A 17,484-nucleotide genomic window follows, 5' to 3' on the forward strand; every position below is an offset into this window, starting at 1 on the left:
GGATGAGCCATTAGTATGGTGAGGTCATTCAGGGAGTGTGGGAAGGACTAAAACAGGGCTTCCGGGGGTCACCGGAGGCTACTGCAGGACACTGGGAAAGCCAAGAGCAAGGCACTGCCTAAAATGAGGCTGAGAACCTATACTAAGCACCGCAGCAGGATGCCCTTGGATTTCAAGCCTCACTCCCCTCGGCTTCTCCAGGGCGAGTTCTGGGGTCTGATCCCAAGCCGGCGGCTCTGCCCCAGCTGGAGTTGTGTTTAGCCAGGTCCTTGGGTAGTACACCCTTGCTTCAGGCCCGCCCCTGGGCCCGCCCCCTAAGCTTGTGCACCCAGCGTTTATGTAGGAGACCACAGACCAGCTGCCCAACACTTGCTGCTGCTCCGCAGGGAGGAGTCTTCACAAGGGCCTGTTGTTCCCAGGGGTCTAACTTTTGCAGCTCGCCCATCACATACTTAAAGGCTCTCAGCACAGGGGTTTCCCCACAAGCACGTCGCCACACCACCCGGCGCTAAGTTCTCGCAAAGCGTGTGCGCGGCCGAAAAGACTGGCCCTCTGGCCGGTACTATTAGCTGCTACGCCTGCGCAAAACAAAACCGGAAGTGTATCCAGCTTTAGCACAGGAGCCATCGTCTGGCCTTTGTTTAGGTTTCTGGGGCTGTAGGTTTTAGAGATCCTCTCGGAACATAGTATCAAAAGTACTGGGGCAGGCTTGAGATTTTTGTTAGTTTTGCTTTTGTGAAACAAGGTCTCCCTGTGTAGCCATCACGGGCCTTGAACAGATCTTCCTGCCTTTGCCTCCGGGGAGCTATGATCAAAGGCATGCGCCACCAAGCCCAGCTTTTTGGGGAGCGGTGTGGTGGAGTGAACAAGCTGTTCTGAGACAGTGTTGCACATAACTCAGGTTGGTGTCAAACTCAAAGTCCTCGAGATGACCTTGAACTGATCACCAGGGATGCAAAGTAGCTGTTTTGTTTCGGCCTAAGCTCCCACCTCAGCCTCCCAACTGCTATGCAGGGTTCTTCATTATTCCCGGGGTAATCTCAGCACCATCTCCTTGCCAGGCTGTGTATCTCTGCTAACACAACACCTGGAACAAGTGGGATCTCCAGCACCGGAAGGGACTTCACCCCACAACTCCTGGGCCCTATTGGGCCTTTTGCGATGGTGGTGGGAGCCCTGCCCTAGTAGCTGGTACATCTACCAGATGGGAACCGAGATTTTCGGGGGCACCCGCAGGTCCCAGGCCTCTAGACGACAGTACAAAGTCACTCAATTATTTCACCATCGTCAAACCTAAAATGATCAGCAGTGTTCAGTGTTTGCTGAAAGACTGCGACTCTCTTGCCAGCATGGTAACACATTTATTAGTTCAGAGTTAGAAAGAGCAAGAGTCCAATAGCTTTCTCAAAGACCGTCTTGTGGCTGAGCTTCTAGCCTGCCCTCCTGGCTCCACACAATTGCCCTGCTATTAAGGCACTTGAGAAAAAGGGGAGCAGGGATGTCTCAGACCAAACTCCCTCAGGATCCTGAAGGTGGCCAGCACTATCCCACCTGTTCCCCTCAGCCACAGCTCAGCATGGAAAGAGCCGGCGAGGCAGGAGTGCCACAGGAGGGAATCGGGCCGTCATGTGCTGGTGTCAGGCAGCGCCACACAGGGGCTGCTCTTAGGAGCATTGCTTTGCATCAAGGTGTACAGGAATCCATGTTGAGGAAGACACTTGATAATAAGGCTTTATGGCCTTTAGGCCACAGCTCCAGCAAGCCCCCCTCTCTAGGAGAGTGCTAGAACTGGAGGATGGAAGAGAGATTCCAGAGGCATGGGAGAAGAGTCAGTCCTCCCAGCTCCATCCAGAGAAGTTAATGCTTCTGCTTAAGCACCTCCAAAAAGAGAGTGAGATACTGCCAATAAAAGAATAAAATGTGCCACCCCAGAAGATATCACCCAAAGAAGTCAGGAGCAGTTGGAGCATGCTCCCCAGAATCAGTAAGTGCTTTGGGAAGGCTCCAATACCCTGAAACCTGGTGCTCCGAGCAGGGCCGGCCGGCGTCAGCCCCTTACGAGCTGATCTGACTCAGAAGAGCTGAGAAGTCCATGTCCGCAATGGAGGAGAAGTCTTCATCCCCTGAGAGGCCATTGGGAAGCCCCGAGGTCCCCAGGGATGTGGGAGCTGGGTCAGGGGGCCTCTGGGACCCTGTCACTAGCCGAGTTATAGCTTCGGGGTACTCCATCAGCATGGGCTCAGCTGTGGGGTGAGACATGGACACGCCCTGGTTCAGGAGCTGCTGAAACTCTGAGTTGTCGACAGATGCCAGGTCTGAGAACACACCCGGGTCTGTGCTGCCGCCAAGCAAGGCCCCCAAGTCTTCATCAGCATCAAACTGCAGGTGTAGCAGAGCTTCGGACAGTGTGCCTTCCCCAGCCGGGGTGCTCTTTGGAAGAGGTGGGGCCAGGCTTTGGGGAGGACCTGGGGCTAGAACTGAGACAGGGGCTGGGGGCTGTGCCAGAGCTGGTACCATGGCAGAGGAGGGGACCAAGGTTTGGGCCAGGACTGGAGCAGAGGATGGGGCTAAGGACAAGGCCTGGTTTGAGATCTGCCCAGATGGTAACACCATGGGGGAAAACTCCTCAAAGCTGATGGTGCTGAGGGGTGCTGGAAAGGTATAGGACTGGGGGGCTGGAGGAAAAGACAGAGAGGGAAGGGTCAGAAAAAGTACTAGAGACATACCTACCTACTCGTCCTCCACACTCAGCCCCTCACTAGAATGCTTAGACTCAGTCCCCTTCTAGGGGATCAAAATCTGACCTGTAGGGTCCACTTCCAAGGGCCACACTGAGATGTTCCCTGACTACTGGAGTTCACAAAGCTCTCACCCCTCATGTTTAAAGTTCTCCTCACACAACAAATGCAAAACCAACTGAGAGGATGAACCATGGAACCTGGGTTGGTGGTGAGCATGTGCCACTTTCTGAGCCACACACCAGAACTCACGACCTGTTGTTTCGTTTTACTACACTGTGTGTGAATGTTTTGCCTGCTCTTACATATGTGCACTGCATGAACGTGGTGCCCTTGCAGACCTGAAGAGGGCAGTGGATCCCCTGGAACTGGAGTTGCAGACAGTTGTGAGCCACCATGTGGGCGCTGAGAAAATAACCCAAGACCTCTGCAAGAGCAGCCAGTGCTCTTAAGCACTGAACCATCTCTCCAGCCCCATAACTTCTATCTTTGGAGGTGATTTCTTCTTTCTAAATTCAATCAAGAGCCAAGGGCAGAGACTATCTATTTCCAATGTCTGTATCTCAAGGTATCCAACTCAGGGTTTATTTAGCCCCTTGGTACTGGGTATTGAATCTAGGGCCTCATGCATGCCAGGCAAGCACTCTATCACTGAGCTATATCCTAGCCCTGCTTTTACTTTTTAATTTGAAACCAGGTTCTTCAAGATGGCCTTGAACTAAACCCTGTAGTCCAGGATGGCCTTGGACCCATGACCCTCCTGCCACACCCTCCTGAGCAGCTGGGACTGCAGGCCGTTAGCACAAGGCCTGGACCTAGCTCAGACTTTAACTGGATTATGGCTGCAGACTTCCATGGACACTAACACTCTCAGGAAATTGCTGGTTACCGTGCCACACTTTCAAAGCCTCAAGTTTATCAACCTGTGTGGAGCCCAAAAATCCACACCTGCACTGCTCCCTGGATGATCCTGACAGAACCGCAGGCCTCACCCTTGAAAAGCATGGGCCCTAGAGAGGGTAGGCTTCAGAACTCTGCAGGTGAGACCAATGTCTGCTCAGTTCCCCTCCAGAAGATACTGCAACTTCAGTCTGAACAAATGTGACCCTCATTCAAGTTGGACAAGGGGGTTCCTTACCTGGCTTGGGGACAGTTGCGCTTCGAGAAGGCACAGCAATACGCCGTGGTGGAGGCCGGGGTTCAGTGGGTCCTGCAGGACAAAAGCTAGGTCAGCTTTAATTCTCCAGGTGTCTCTCACCTCTCACCGACTCTAGAGCTTGGCCATCAGCTCACTCCTCCCCTCAGGCCCCTCATCTCACCAGTGAAAGGACTCTTCTTCATGATGCTCTTGAAGGTCTCATAGGTCCTCTTGCGTTTCTCTTCAATCCGGTGGCGGTCATCTGGGAAAACATATGGACGGTAGGTAGGGTTTCCACTCCTTAGCTGGGCTCCAGTTCTCCCTGGGGCCCTTTCAGGAGGGCAGTAGGGTCATATTTTCCTAAGACCTATTCTCCCAACAGTTAAGAAGGGATGTGTGACTCTCTGAGAAGGGGCTGAATGGATCTCCCTGCTCCCCTTTGGTTTTTTGGAGACAGACTCTCATTATATAGCCCTGGCTGTTTTGGAACTCACAATGTAGACTAGGCTGACTTCAAACACTGAAATTCACCTGCCTCTGCCTCCAGAGTGCTGTGAGGAAAGGCCTTTGTTGGTTGAATCTTGGCCCCTGGGTGATGCTAAGTAAGGGATCCGTGCTCCAGGGAACAAGAGGCTGCAGCTCACTATCACCTGTGCTGCTCACCTAAGCATCCACCTAGGCCTAGAGGGAAAGAGTGCACTGAGCATCGCATGTCAGCCCAAGACTTCCACAGACTCATCTCAGGTAAAGGCTCCAGCCTTCAGCTTGAAGCTTTCAGAACTGCTTAGAGTGCCTCAGTTTCTTTCCTCCAAAGTGAACTTCATCAATTCATGTCACACAATTTCTTTTTCCTGTCTCTCCCATTGTCTGTCCTAGCACCCAAACCGGAAACTGTGGAATTATCCTGACCATTATCTACCAATACTACCTCAACACAACTGCCAAGCACATCCTCTGCTGGCTTTCCTCCTAGCCACTGGAGATAGGTAAACACAAGAGGCTTAATCCTCAAAAACATGACCTTCAAGAGTGCCAGGATGCCCATTCTAACCTTTGGGCTAGTGAGCTGGCTCAGCAGATAAAGGCAAGTTCAGTTTCTAGGACACCATGGTGGAAGGAGAAAACCGAAAACTGACTCCTGCAAGTTGTTCTCTGACCTCCATCTGCATGACCTCCACACATGCAAATAAATAAAAGGTAAAAATAAATAAATAAATAAAAATTTAAAAAAGTGTTGCCAGGTGTGGTAGCACATATATTCAGAGGTTGGCAGATCTCTGCAAATTCAAGGCTGGCCTTGTCTACATAGCAAGTTCCAAGGAAGAGAGGACTGCATAGCGAGATTCTGCTTCAAAACAAAACAAAACAAAAGGCCAGGAGCACCAAGGATGCTCACACCCATGAACAAGATAAGGAGCAGCCCCGGAAGTGAAGTTGGGAGGTCTGACAAGAGATGCTCAGGGAAGACAGGTGGTGTGAGATGGTCATGAACACTCAGGCCAAGCATTCCAAGCAGAGGCCATGGCAACACACACATCCTGAGGTGAAGCTGCTCGTGTCTGTCACAGGCAAAAAGGCCACGGTGCCGAAGGGTGACCTAGGAGGACAGCAATAGACGTGATCTTCACCTTTGCCATCCCCTCTACAAGGCACACACTCCATCTTCTTTTCCTGAACCACTGCACGGTCTTCCAAAATGGCCTCCCAGCCTCAGTGTTTGCCCCCCAAGACAGGGTTTCTCTGTGTATCCCTGGCCGCTGTAGAATTCGCTCTGTAGACCAGACTAAAGAGATGCGCCTGTCTCTGCCTCCCAAGTGCTGGGATTAAAGGCATATACCACCACTGCCCTCAGTCCAGATTTTTAAAAACTAATTTATGGAGGCTAGAGAGATGGCTCAGTGGTTAGGAGCACTGGCTGCTCTTCCAGAAGTCCTGAGTTCAATTCCCAGCAACCACACGGTGGCTCACAACCATCTGTAATGAGATCTAATGCCCTCTTCTGACAAGCAGGCATACATGCAAATAGAGCACTCATATACATAAAATACATAAATAAATAAATCTTTTAAAACAATTAGCTGGGTGGTGGTGGTGAATGCCTTTAATCCTCAGCACTCAGGAGGCAGAGGCAGGCGGATCTCTGAGTTCAAGGTCAGCCTGGTCTACAGAGCGAGCTCCAGGACAGCCAGAGCTACACAGAGAAACCCTGTCTTAAACAAACAAACAAAACCACTAATTTATTATGTTTAGAGTGTGTGTGTGTGTGTGTGTGTGTGTGTGTGTACCACAGCAAGAGTGAGGTCAGAGGACAACTTGAGAGTCAATTATCTCCTTTTATCATGTGGATCAAACTCAGGTCATCAGGCTTGGTGTCACGTGTCTTTACTCAGAGCCATATTGCCAGCTTTCTTCTTTTTTGAGACAAGATCTCATGTAGCTTTGGCTGGCCTCAAGCTTACTATGTAGTCAAGGATGACCTTGAATTCTGATCCTCCTGCTTCCACCTCCCCAGTGCTGGGATTACAAGTGTGTAGCACCATGCCTGGTCTAAGTGATGGGATTGAATTCAAGGTAATGGAATGACAGACGACCCTCTATCAACTGAGCTGTGGCCCTGCCCCAAGTCTCTCCATCTCTAACACTCTGCTCAGAGAAGCCAGACTAAGCCTCCAGCTCAGCTCATGTCAAGTCTCTTCCCTGGGGCTTTCAGAATGAAACCCCAGATGCAGCTAAGCCTAACAAGGTCACCCTTTGTCTGGGCTTGCTCACTGCCTGAAGACAGCTCCCACCACAGATGTCTCTGAATAGGCTGTATACTCCCCAACATCCCTGTCCTTCCAGGACTAGGCCACTGACCTGAAGAAAACACTTCAGGTCCTTCTCCCAGGTAAATGCCACCTCCTCCATCTTCAGCTCCCTGCATCTGCACTTTCTTAGCATTCGAACACATCCCCATTTGGTGTGTTATTTACATATCTGCCTGTCTACTAAGCTTGTGAAGGGCAGGGAATTTGTCTCATTATAAAACAAAACAGCAGAGCCTGGTGGCGCACACCTTTGATCCCAGCACTCAGGAGGCAGAGGCAGGGGGATCTCTGTGAGTTGGAGGCCAGCCTGGTCTACAGAGTGAGTTCCAGGACAGCTAAAGCAACACAGAGAAATCCTGTTTGAAAAAAAAAACAAAAACACAGCCCCCCCCCCCATTTAGTTATTTACTTCCTGTGTATGGTTTTGCCAGCATGTATGTTTGTGCACCATGTGCATGCCTGGTGCCCTCGAAGCCCTGGGACTGGAGTTACAGTGGTTGTGGGCTGTCATTTATGTGCTAGGAATTGAACCCAGGTCCCCTGGAAGAGCAGCCAGTGCTCTGAACCACTGAGCCGTCTGCAGCCCTGTCCCGTTTGTTTTTTCACGTAGAGCACAAGGCATGGGCCCTGACTGTGCTCTAAGCCTCGAGCAAAATGAAGCTGGGTTACATGGTAGTGGCAAGGGACACAGGTGGCTCGAAGTCCACAAGCCAAGTGACCTTGGTCCAGATGCACCACTGCCTCTACTGCTAGGGAGTTCAGGTAACTCTCTCCCTCAGAAGGTGACGAGAGGTTAAAGTCATTTAAGGAGCTGCTCACAGCAAGGGCAGATACAGCAGACAGAGCTGAGCAAGTTGGGTGCCACATTACATAAGGGAAGAAATGGATTCTGACTATAATTCTATGTTGCTGAACAGCGGGGACAATCTTAAGACATGCTGTTTGGCAGATCTGTCATTGTATGAACATCTATTTTACTATTACTATTTATTTATGTGTGTGTGGTGCTTGCACGTGTTCATGGAGATGTATGCATGTGTGTGCAGATGTGTACATGAGTGTGTCAAGGCTCAATACTGACTGTCTGCCTCTACCACTCTCCACCTTATTTTTTTGTTTTTCCCCGAGACAGGGTTTCTCTGTGTAGCTTTCTGCCTGTTTGTATGTGTGTACACCACATGCTGCCTAGTGCCCGCAGAGTTCAGAAGAGTGTCAGATCCCCTGGAACGAGACATGATGTGAGCCACCATGTGGGTCCTGGGAATGAAGCCTGGCTCCTCTGGAAGAACAGCAAATGCTCTTGACCACTGAGCCACCTCTCCAGCGCCACCCACCTGATTTATTTAGTTATTTATTCTATTTATTTATTTATTTATTTGAGACAAGATCTCACTATATAGCCCTGGCTGGCCTGGAACTTGTTATGTAGACCAGGTTGGCCACAAACTCACAGAGATCTGCCTGTCTTTGCCTCCCAAGTGCTGGGATTAAAGGAATTCACTGCCATGTCCAGCCCACTTTATCTTTTGAGCCAGGACCTCTCACTGAATCTGGATCACCTTGATTCAGCAAGGCTGCCTGGCCAAGTAGTTCTAGAGGTCTGTCTGTCTCCATACCATCCACAGGCTCGTTATACTGGAGCACCCAGCTAGTTATATGAGCATCTTAAAGCATCCTTACACAGACTAAGACACTTACATCATTAGACAATGTAGTCCTCCCCGCACCCACAAGACAGGGTTTCTCTGTGGAGCCCTGGCTGTCCTGGAACTAACTCTATAGACCAGGCTGGCCTCGAACTCAGAGATCCATCTGCCTCTGCCTCCCAAGAGCTGGGATTAAAGGCTTGATCCACCACTGCCCATGTAGTCTTATGTGACCACCATGGTGTATATGTGTGGTCTGTCTTTGACAGAAATATTATGCGCAATGAATATAGTATGTATAAATCCTAAGTGCTGGTTCTAGACATCCAGCCTGGTCTTTCTCCCAGCTGTGGTACAGAAACAAGCCTTGGTACTGCCCTCCCTAGCTTCACACCTGTGTCTGGCAGGTACTGGAACTCCATGGGCTCACTGAGCTCCCGATCAGAGGGCCGCCGAAGCTGCATGGAGACACGCACAGGAGCCTGCAGGCTGGGGTCAGCATATGGAGGCGTTCGGAACACAATGGCCACTTGCCGGTGCACATCAGCTTGAGAAAAGGAACCTCGTGCCTCCCAGCCTGGTCCGGTGAAATATACCTCGATGTCTTCTGCAGGAGATAGCAGCAGTATGGGTCAGTATGTCTGAACCCCAATAGACCTCAGTCCCCAACTCCTGATACATTTTCCCTGAGACATCACCCTGTTTCCCCTGAAGCCACTGAGAGTCCGGGCACTCGTCACCCTACTCAGCCTCACCCCTCCCCTCTCGGTGCACAGAGCCCAGTGTGTACCTTTCTGCACCTTGTCACACAGCAAGAAGATCTCATCCCCACCAAGGCAGCTCCCAGAGTTTCGGTTTACTCGGCAGATCTTGAGCTCAGCAGTGTTGGGGGCGCCTGAGAGTGTGACAAGGAAGGAAACCCTGAGCCATCAGGGTTCTCCAGTGTACCCCACAGGAGAGGTAACAGCCATGCCCAGCAAGCTCCATGCAGCTTGCTGACCAGTCTGCAGACCGTTCTACCTGCTCTTCACCTCAACCAATTCAAAAACTGTGTCCCTGCTGTGGGGGGCACGGCTTTAGAAAGAGGGACACAGCAACACAGAGAGCAAGCTGCTGTCCTTCACAGACCGGACAGCCCAGAGGAAACAGTCTGACCACACCTTGTCTCCCTCCAGCCAACCAAGCATATTTCCAGCTTTGCTTCATCCCTCCTCACTCCCAGTTTGTACTGGTTTCCGGTCCTTGGGGCTCCAGAGTCCCTCTGTTCTCATTTACCCTGCTGCCTGTTAAAGACTGCAATCCATCAGCCCAGGTCATCTGACAGCTTCCTGTGAGCTGCTACTGTTGAAGCATCACAGTCTAGCATTATCTGGTTCCTGGGAGTTTGCTTCCTAAAGTCCTGAGCACAGTTCCTGGCACATTAGCATCTCAACACAAGATATGGGAAAACAGCCACTCCCCATCAGGCTCCTGGGCATCCTGGAAGCTTCCAATGGAGGGCAACTCTGGGTCTTCTCTGCCCTGTCCCCTGCCAGCATAACTGGAGGACTAAAGGGAGGCCAGACCTCTTCTCACACACCACACCCACCCACCCCAGCCTCCTTTCTCTTCCCAGGCCCTCCCTTTCCCTCACTGTAGATGGCCACTCACGGTTATCAAAAATCGGATGAGAGAGGACAGGGGTCAGGCGGAGGGGCCTGCCTGATGGGTCCCGCACTGTCACCTGGAAGCAGAGGCGCACTGCATTCAGGTCATAGTCCCCACGCTGCTCCTCTATGGGAACTGTCAGAAAAACAAAGAGTCAGGGTGGGCAGGCAGTTCTGAGTGAAGAGGAGACACGTAAAACACAAGGCTTAGAGAGGAAGACAAACTGTAGACCCATCACTGGCTCTACTGCCACGTGGAAGACAGGACCCCTCTCTAGGCCTGACTCTCAACGGTAAAATGTGAGTGTATACCACACTGGCACCGAGATTCCACTTAACTGTCTGCCTGGCCATGGAGGGAGATGCGTGCCAGAGGCCCTGGGGAGGTGATGGGGATGCGTGTACCCCAGGTAGGCCTGTCTTTGCTTTGCTCCTACCTTGAAAGGGGTTGTTGTTGGTCTGGATGCGCTGGCTGATGGCTTGCTCCAGGTCTCGCTTCTTCACACACTGGATCCCCAGGTTCTGGAAGCTACGGTGTCTCAGGCATCAGTTAGCCGCCTTCGGCAAAGCCCCTTCCTCCTTTCCCCCTCCCCAGGCCCCGGGTCTAGGTTTTGCACACTCTATCAGCTTCCCACTGCGCTGCGATGAAACCCACTCCTTTGGGAGGCCTCTGTGGGACCCGGGCCGTCAAGTCTCCAGGCCAGTGTCCCACCCCCAGCCACAGGGGCGTCTTTTCCCACTGCTAAGCACACTACACTTATTCCCTCCTCAAGGTCACTGCATTTCTTTCTTGTGCATGGAATGTTCTTTTCGCCTCGTCTGGTTTTTCTCACCACTTAAGTGTTAGCAGAAAGGCCTTCTGTAACCTTCCAACCCACGTCATGAGACCAACGGCAGGACATGGTGGTACATGCCTGTTATCCTTGGAGTTGAGAGGAAGAGGCAGGTGAAATCTAGTGAGTTCAAGGCCAGCTTGGGCTATATGAGACTGTCTCCAAGTAATGAGGCCATCCTCCTTCTTCCAATTTATTCCTGTGTTTTCTTTTCGTCATAGAAATTATTATTCTCTAGTGGTATCTCGTCTATCTGTTTATACAATTATTTATCAGCTGGTTTTACCAGCCGGTATTTAAGCTCCAGGAGAGTCGTTACGGGTGTCTTTCTCATACAGGAGACACTAAGGGACTGGCTTGTCTAGCCTCAAGGGTCTGTGGCTCTAAGGTGATAAGGTGATCCTTATCTCATGGAGTTCCTGTCTGTCAAAGAATTTAAGACAAAGGAGACCTGTTTGCAGAGCCAGGAACAGAGAGAGCACGGACTCAGAACTCTGCCTGTGTCTAGAAAGGGGTAACACTGTAACAGCTGCCTGGCCCTCTGCCTGCTCCTACCCTGCCTCCCATCCCCTGACCTCACCCCACCCCTGGCCTGTAAAGAACTCACCTATGGATGCAGCGGTCTGGGCAGAGCTCAGCCTCATAGAAGCCATCCCGGCAGTCTTTCCCCACAAGTTCGTGTGGATGCGGCCGGTGAGGTGGGTCCTTGGTGACCAGGGAGATGCGAACCGTTCCCGGTCCCGTGTAACCATTGATCTGTCCAAAGTACAGAGTACTCTAGGGGCCAGCAATCCCAAACCTGGCTCCTAGACACAGGGCACGGTGGCAGGGAGGCAAGTCCGCCGGGGGGCTCCACGGTGCCTTCCAGCACATCGGTCCCCAGCTCCCGCCCCTGGGGGCTGGTGCCTACCTTGATGGTGGGGTGCGTCTTGGTGGTATCTGTGCTCCTCTCACCGGGGATGCTGCCTGCCGAGCGACCCTCGCACTTGTAGCGGAAGCGCATGCCCCGCTGCTTGGGCTGCTCGATGATCTCCACATAGGGCCCAGAAGCCTGGGCCGGCTCTGTGGGTGACAAAGCCGGCCATCAGGTGCTGCCCCCATGACCCCTCCTCCAGGCCAGCCCCTGTCCACTGAGGGAGGATGGCCCACTTACCCGAGGGGAAGATGAGGGGAAATAGATCTGAAAAGGAAAGGCACATTGTCAGTAAACTCCATGGCCCATCCTCACCAGGGAAGGCGCGACAGAGCCAAGCTCCCTCCCAAGGAAACTGAGCCAAGACCCCACAACCTGCCTTGATAGGGGACCCCGTAAAGAAGACAGCAGCATCTCTCTACTAGAGAAAAGGGGGCAGAGAGGCATCCCTCTGCCCGGGGAAACTGAGTCAATGCCTATTTTACGATCATAAGGGGCACTGAGGAAGGACACTACCCCTCTCTCTTCTTCAGGGGGCACTGAGTCAGATACTTTCTCCCTTACAAGGAAAGGAAGACAGAGCTAATCGCACCGACACGGTGTGGCGGGGGTGGGGGGCGCCGAGGAAACTGAGTCAAAATTCACCCGCACTCCCACCCAGGAAGGACACTGAGTCAAGCCGCCCTCCACTGAGAGGGGTAACTGAGTCAGACCCCTCGCAGCCCGCCCCGCCCCGTGCCACCCTCCGGCCTGAGGCTCCCTGCGCAGCACCCCGCGGCGCAGAAAGGGGCGGAAGACGGCGCGCGCGCGCGGGGGGGTGGGGGGACTCCCGGCGCGGGCCCCGGGGCTCGAGGACAGCCACCCCGCGGGGCCAGAGGGCCGCCTCACCTTCCATGGCCGGGGTCCCGGGGGCGGGGCCGGGGTCGCAGCTCAGCCCGCGGCGCGCTAAAGCGAAGCCATTCGCCAGAGGCGGAAATGCGCGGCGCGCGCCCGCCGTCGCGTCACTGCCCGGAATCCGGCCGCGCCTGCGCGCTGCGCTGCCGCCACCGACGCGCGTGGGGGCCGCGGGCAGGTGTGCCGCTGGCGCCGGGCCCGGGAGGTGTGCGGCGCTCAGGCGGGGGACACCGGGGCGCGGAGGGGGGGGCGCCGAGGCTCTTCGTCCCGAGGCCCGGCCCGGCTGCAGGCCGCTCCCGGGCTGCGCAGCGCAGCTCGCTCGGGGTCCCGGCCCCGCCTGGAGGGCGGGCCCGCGATTACTCACTCTGTTTTTAGGGGATTTCGGGTCCTGTTCCCCGCCCCGCTCTGATCGCAGACGTTTGGTGATGTCACCCTGGCCGGCTCTGGAGCAGAGCCAGGGCTGCTGGCAGGCTGCGGCCCTTCGCCGTGAGCAGGGAGAGGCCCGGGCCTGCTGCGCCCGCAGAGGCCGGTGACTGAATTCCACACGGTTTCCTAACCGTGCCAGGCCTTCTGGGGATCGCGGCGCGTTGTAGGCCATATGATGCTCCCCAACCTAGATCCAGTGCGCGCGGGAGTCGGGGAGCCGGGCTCCGCGTTGCCCGCTTCACCGTGACTGAAGCCGTGGGGTGAGGGCTGGACACCTGTGCCTCTCTAAGGACTTGATTTAAGAGTCCCGGAGGGCAATGAGTGCTGGAAGACACCCTGGGTCAAACCCCAGGGCTTCGGCTCTGCAGATAGGTGCTGTCTGCTAAAGTCTAACCCTTAGGGATCTCCGGACCAGCCAGGGTCACACCTTGCTTGCATCTCCTGAAGGCCGACTTGGGCCCAAGCTCCAGCGATGAAACCATTTGCAGGGTGCGAAGATTGCCACCTAGGTGTGCCGTGGAGTGTGGGGACCCGGGCTGGAGTACTCTCCACCCCAGGCTGCTTTCCCAATGCCAGAATGAGAAGGCTTCAGCACATGGAGAAAGACTTATTTTCTCTGAATTCATTCTAAATTAGGAAATCATGTGGGAATTGGAAAAGATTGGAAATTCTGACTTGCTTTCCCAGGCTCTGAAAAAACAGGAAGACAAAAGTGAAAATAGTTACCGCCCCTCCCACTCATTTCAGTCTTCTCAGTTGGCGAAGAGTAGAAAAAGCAGTTTACTGTTTTGCGGGGGCGACTTCAAGGCGACAGAATGAATTATGATCTCTGATTAATGGCGCACAGCCATCATTGAACCTCTCATGTACCACTTTTAAAAACTGACATATAACTCAAATCAAAACGAATACCAGTGTGTGGGGGGCCATCCCACCCCTACTTTTCCCCAGAGTACTCTTGAGTAGAAGTACCAGGAAATATTAGATAGAAGGATAGAGGGGAGAGAAACAGATAGAAAACACAGGATAAACTGGGTGCTGGTGGCATACGCCTTTAATCCCAGCACTCGGGAGGCAGAGGCAAGAGGATCTCTGGGTTTGAGGCCAGTGTAGTCTAGTCTACATAGCAAGTTCCAGGACAGCAAAGACTGCGTAGACCCTGACTCAAAATAAAAAAATAATGAAAAGAGCTTTGTTTACATAGGGAGTTCTGGACCAGCCAGGGCTACACAGTGAAACTTTGTCTCAAAGTGCTACAACACTTGCCTAGCATGCTGGAGACCCTGGTTTCCATCCAATACTCCAGGAAAAAGTCAAGAAAATTAAGGGAATACATGGGACACTGACTTCACTCATGGTCACCAATGTGCCCCTCACTGTCCATTCCTTTTTTTTTTTTTTTTATCTCTTGAGTTCAGGCTCCTCCCATGCATATTTCTGCATTTTAAAGAAAAACCTGTTCACATACACACATCCGTGTGGGAGCATGCTACCATCACGTGGAGGTCAGAGGACAATTTGCCAGTCAGTTCAATTCTTTCTTTTCACCATGTGGGTCCTGGGGATCAAACAGACCCTCAGACTTGGTGGCATGTGACAAGTGCCTTTCTGTCTTTCTTTGGGGGAGGGGTTTTTATGACAGGGTTTCTCCATGTAGCCTTGGCTGTCCTGAAACTCACTGTGTAGATCAGGCTAGCCTTGAACTCAGAGATCTACTTGCATCTGCCTCCTGAGTGCTGGGATTAAATGCTTTTACCACTACTGCCCAGTGACAGGTGCCTTTCTGAGGCATCTCAGCCAGTTTTGTTTTGTGAAATGGGGTCCTGCTATGTATCCCAGGCTGGCCCAGAACTCATTGTGCAATTCAAGGTGGCCTCACTTTGGACAATCCCCTTGCCTCAGGCTCCTAAATGCTGGGACTGTAGGCATCACCAGCACAACCAGTACTGCTAATTTGGTTTTTGTTTTTTTCATGTTACACATTTCCAAAGTTCATCTATCTTAAAGTTCATTCATCCCCTGTCCTCAAAAAGGGTACTCTTTGAGACAGGGTCTCCACTATGTAGCCTTGGCTGGCTTGGAACTTGCTGTGTACACAAGGCTGGCCTTGAGCTCCAAGAGATCTGCCTGCCTCTACCTGCCTCTCCTCCTGAGTGCTGGGATTAAAGACACACACCAGCACACACAGCAGAAATGACTTAGTTAGTTTAGAGTCTATTATTACTGTGTGTCATGCCATGTATGCACGTGCGGGGCAGAGGGCAGCTTGTGGAGGAGTCAGCTTTCTTCTTCCATCACTGTGTGGGTTCTGGAGATGAAAGTTTGGTCACTGGGTTTGTGAGCGAGCACCTCACCCACTGAGCCATCTCACAAGCCGTAAATCGATTTTTCAAAGGAATGGACTTTGAGAGAATGAGGAGAAAAGAAAAAACCACAAGGCAGAGAAGTGTGGAATAGAAAAGAAACAAAGACATTAGCTGTTTGGGTAGTTTTCTCTTGTGAAGGAGTAGAGAAAGTCAATGCTATGTGCTAAAGACAAAAGTCCAAAGATCATGGTGTCCCCTCAAAAGGCTGAGGACTCCGGTCTGGGACTCCAGATATAGGATGCAGTCTTTGTTTCTGGGTGGACCTTGGACATAGGTACACCACACATTCACTCAGATTAAGCAAAACAATGGCCACTAAGTCCATGGTAAGCACTACCGTGGACTTCTGGTCCCCCTTCCTCCACCTCTGCATTGCTAGGGTTTCAACCCCTGAAAGCCCATGGTAGAAGGAGAGACCGACTTCCAACCTCCACATGCCTGGGCATGCATCCCCCCCCCCACTAAATAAATAAAGAAGAAGTAAATCTAATGAATGCTCATTTTTAAGCATATTTAATGTGCTTCAGTTGATTATGAAGTTAAAGTTGTTCATTGTTGGCTAGTGGAGACCTCTTCAGGTTGGTTCTTTAGCCCTGTTGACACTATCCTGGAAGCCTGGTAGCTTCCTTGCTGTCTGGTGTGAAATAATGTTCCCAGGCTTATTTGGTAAATTTTCTGCCCAGAGCTATGACTTTTATTTATTTATTTACTTATTTATTTATTGCTACAGGTCAATCCTAGAGCTTTGCAGCAAACTGTTAGAGAATTTTTATTTTATTCTATTTTATTTTAGTTAGGTTTTTTTGAGACAGAGTCTTTTATTTTGTTTTCTGTTTGTTTTTTGAGACAAGGCTTTTCTGTGTAGCCCTGGCTGTTCGGGAACTCACTCTGGCTGGCCTCCTCCCTCTGCCTCCTGAGTGCTGGCATTAAAGACGTGAGCCATCACCACCTGGCTTGAGACAGAGTCTCATGTATGAGTTTGTGTGAACTTGTGCATATGAGTGCAGGTGTCTGCAGAGTCCAGAAGGGGATGACAGATTCCCAGAGCTGCAATTACAGTTACTTGTGAATGTGAGATGCCAGATGTGGGTGCTAGAAACCAAACCAGGATTCTCTGCGAGAACAGTACCTGTTCTTAACTGCTCAGCCACTGCTTCCTCAAGTCTGATGGCCTGCATGAGTCTGATGCCTGGTGGAAGGAGAGAGCCAATTCCTACAAGTTATCTTCTGGTCTCCATACATGTGCTGTAGAATGTGCTCACACACACACACACACACACACACACACACACACACGTAATAAAAATTTTAACGTAGTATGTCAGGTGTTCATTCCAATTTATGATTACAGACTACAGTTGAACTTAGCATTGTTTGTTTCCTTATGTATTTATTTTGTGGTACTGCGGATCAAACTCAGGCCTTGCATATCCTAGGCACGTGCTCTATCATTGAGCTACATTCCTAGTGCCTTCATTATTTTAAACATTTCACTTTTGTCAAAAAACAGGCAAACCAGGTGGTACAGGTCTGTAATTCCAGCTTCTTAGGGAGGTTGAAGTAGAAAGATTAAAAGTTCATGTGGTGATATTTTGTTTGTGATCTAACAAATAAAGCCTGCCTGAAGATCAGAGGGCAGAGCCAACCACTTGTTACCCTTAGAGGCCGGGCAATGGTGGCATACACCTTTAATCCCCATACTCGGGAGGTAGAGGCAGACAGATCTCTGTGAGTTAAAAGCCACCCTGGGATACTCAAGACTGATCCAGCCTAAAAGAGAAACAGAGCCAGGCAGTGGTGGCACACACCTTTGATTCCAGCCCTTGAGATCTCACACCTTTAATCCCAGCACTAGGGAGGTGGAGACAGGAAGTGATATGGCTGGGAGGAGAGAGGAATATAAGGTAGTTGGAGCCAGGAGCTCACTGTATTTAGTCTGAGGATTCGTGGAGACAGGATCTTGCTCCCTTTCAGGCTAAGGATTGGGTAGAGTTAAGAAGTCTCTCTAGTGGCTGGCTCCTTTATCGATCTTTCAGCATTTACCCTGATATCTGGCTCCAGGTTTTTATTATTAAGA

At 51.7% G+C, this 17,484-nt stretch overlaps 1 protein-coding gene across 2 annotated transcripts; it reads right to left on the minus strand.

The window, feature by feature from the left end:
• Positions 1–1,341: 1,341 nt before the first annotated feature.
• On the minus strand, positions 1,342–12,739 carry Rela (RELA proto-oncogene, NF-kB subunit). 2 transcript variants are annotated; one of them, XM_059262673.1, is made up of 11 exons: positions 12,610–12,739; positions 11,962–11,988; positions 11,719–11,870; positions 11,416–11,564; positions 10,413–10,504; positions 9,980–10,111; positions 9,120–9,224; positions 8,724–8,936; positions 4,058–4,138; positions 3,877–3,948; positions 1,342–2,675 (listed from the first exon to the last, which is right to left on the minus strand). In XM_059262673.1, the coding sequence occupies exons 1-11, from the start codon at positions 12,614–12,616 to the stop codon at positions 2,056–2,058; spliced, it is 1,650 nt and encodes a 549-aa protein (XP_059118656.1). In that variant the 5' UTR covers positions 12,617–12,739; the 3' UTR covers positions 1,342–2,055. The 2 variants fall into 2 exon arrangements, with proteins under 2 accessions (XP_059118656.1, XP_059118662.1); XM_059262679.1 differs by lacking the exons at positions 10,413–10,504; positions 11,962–11,988; positions 12,610–12,739 and having other exon boundaries at positions 11,719–11,846.
• Positions 12,740–17,484: the final 4,745 nt, after the last annotated feature.

Source organism: Peromyscus eremicus, chromosome 1, assembly GCF_949786415.1.
Source record: "Peromyscus eremicus chromosome 1, PerEre_H2_v1, whole genome shotgun sequence".
Lineage (NCBI taxonomy): Eukaryota > Metazoa > Chordata > Mammalia > Rodentia > Cricetidae > Peromyscus > Peromyscus eremicus.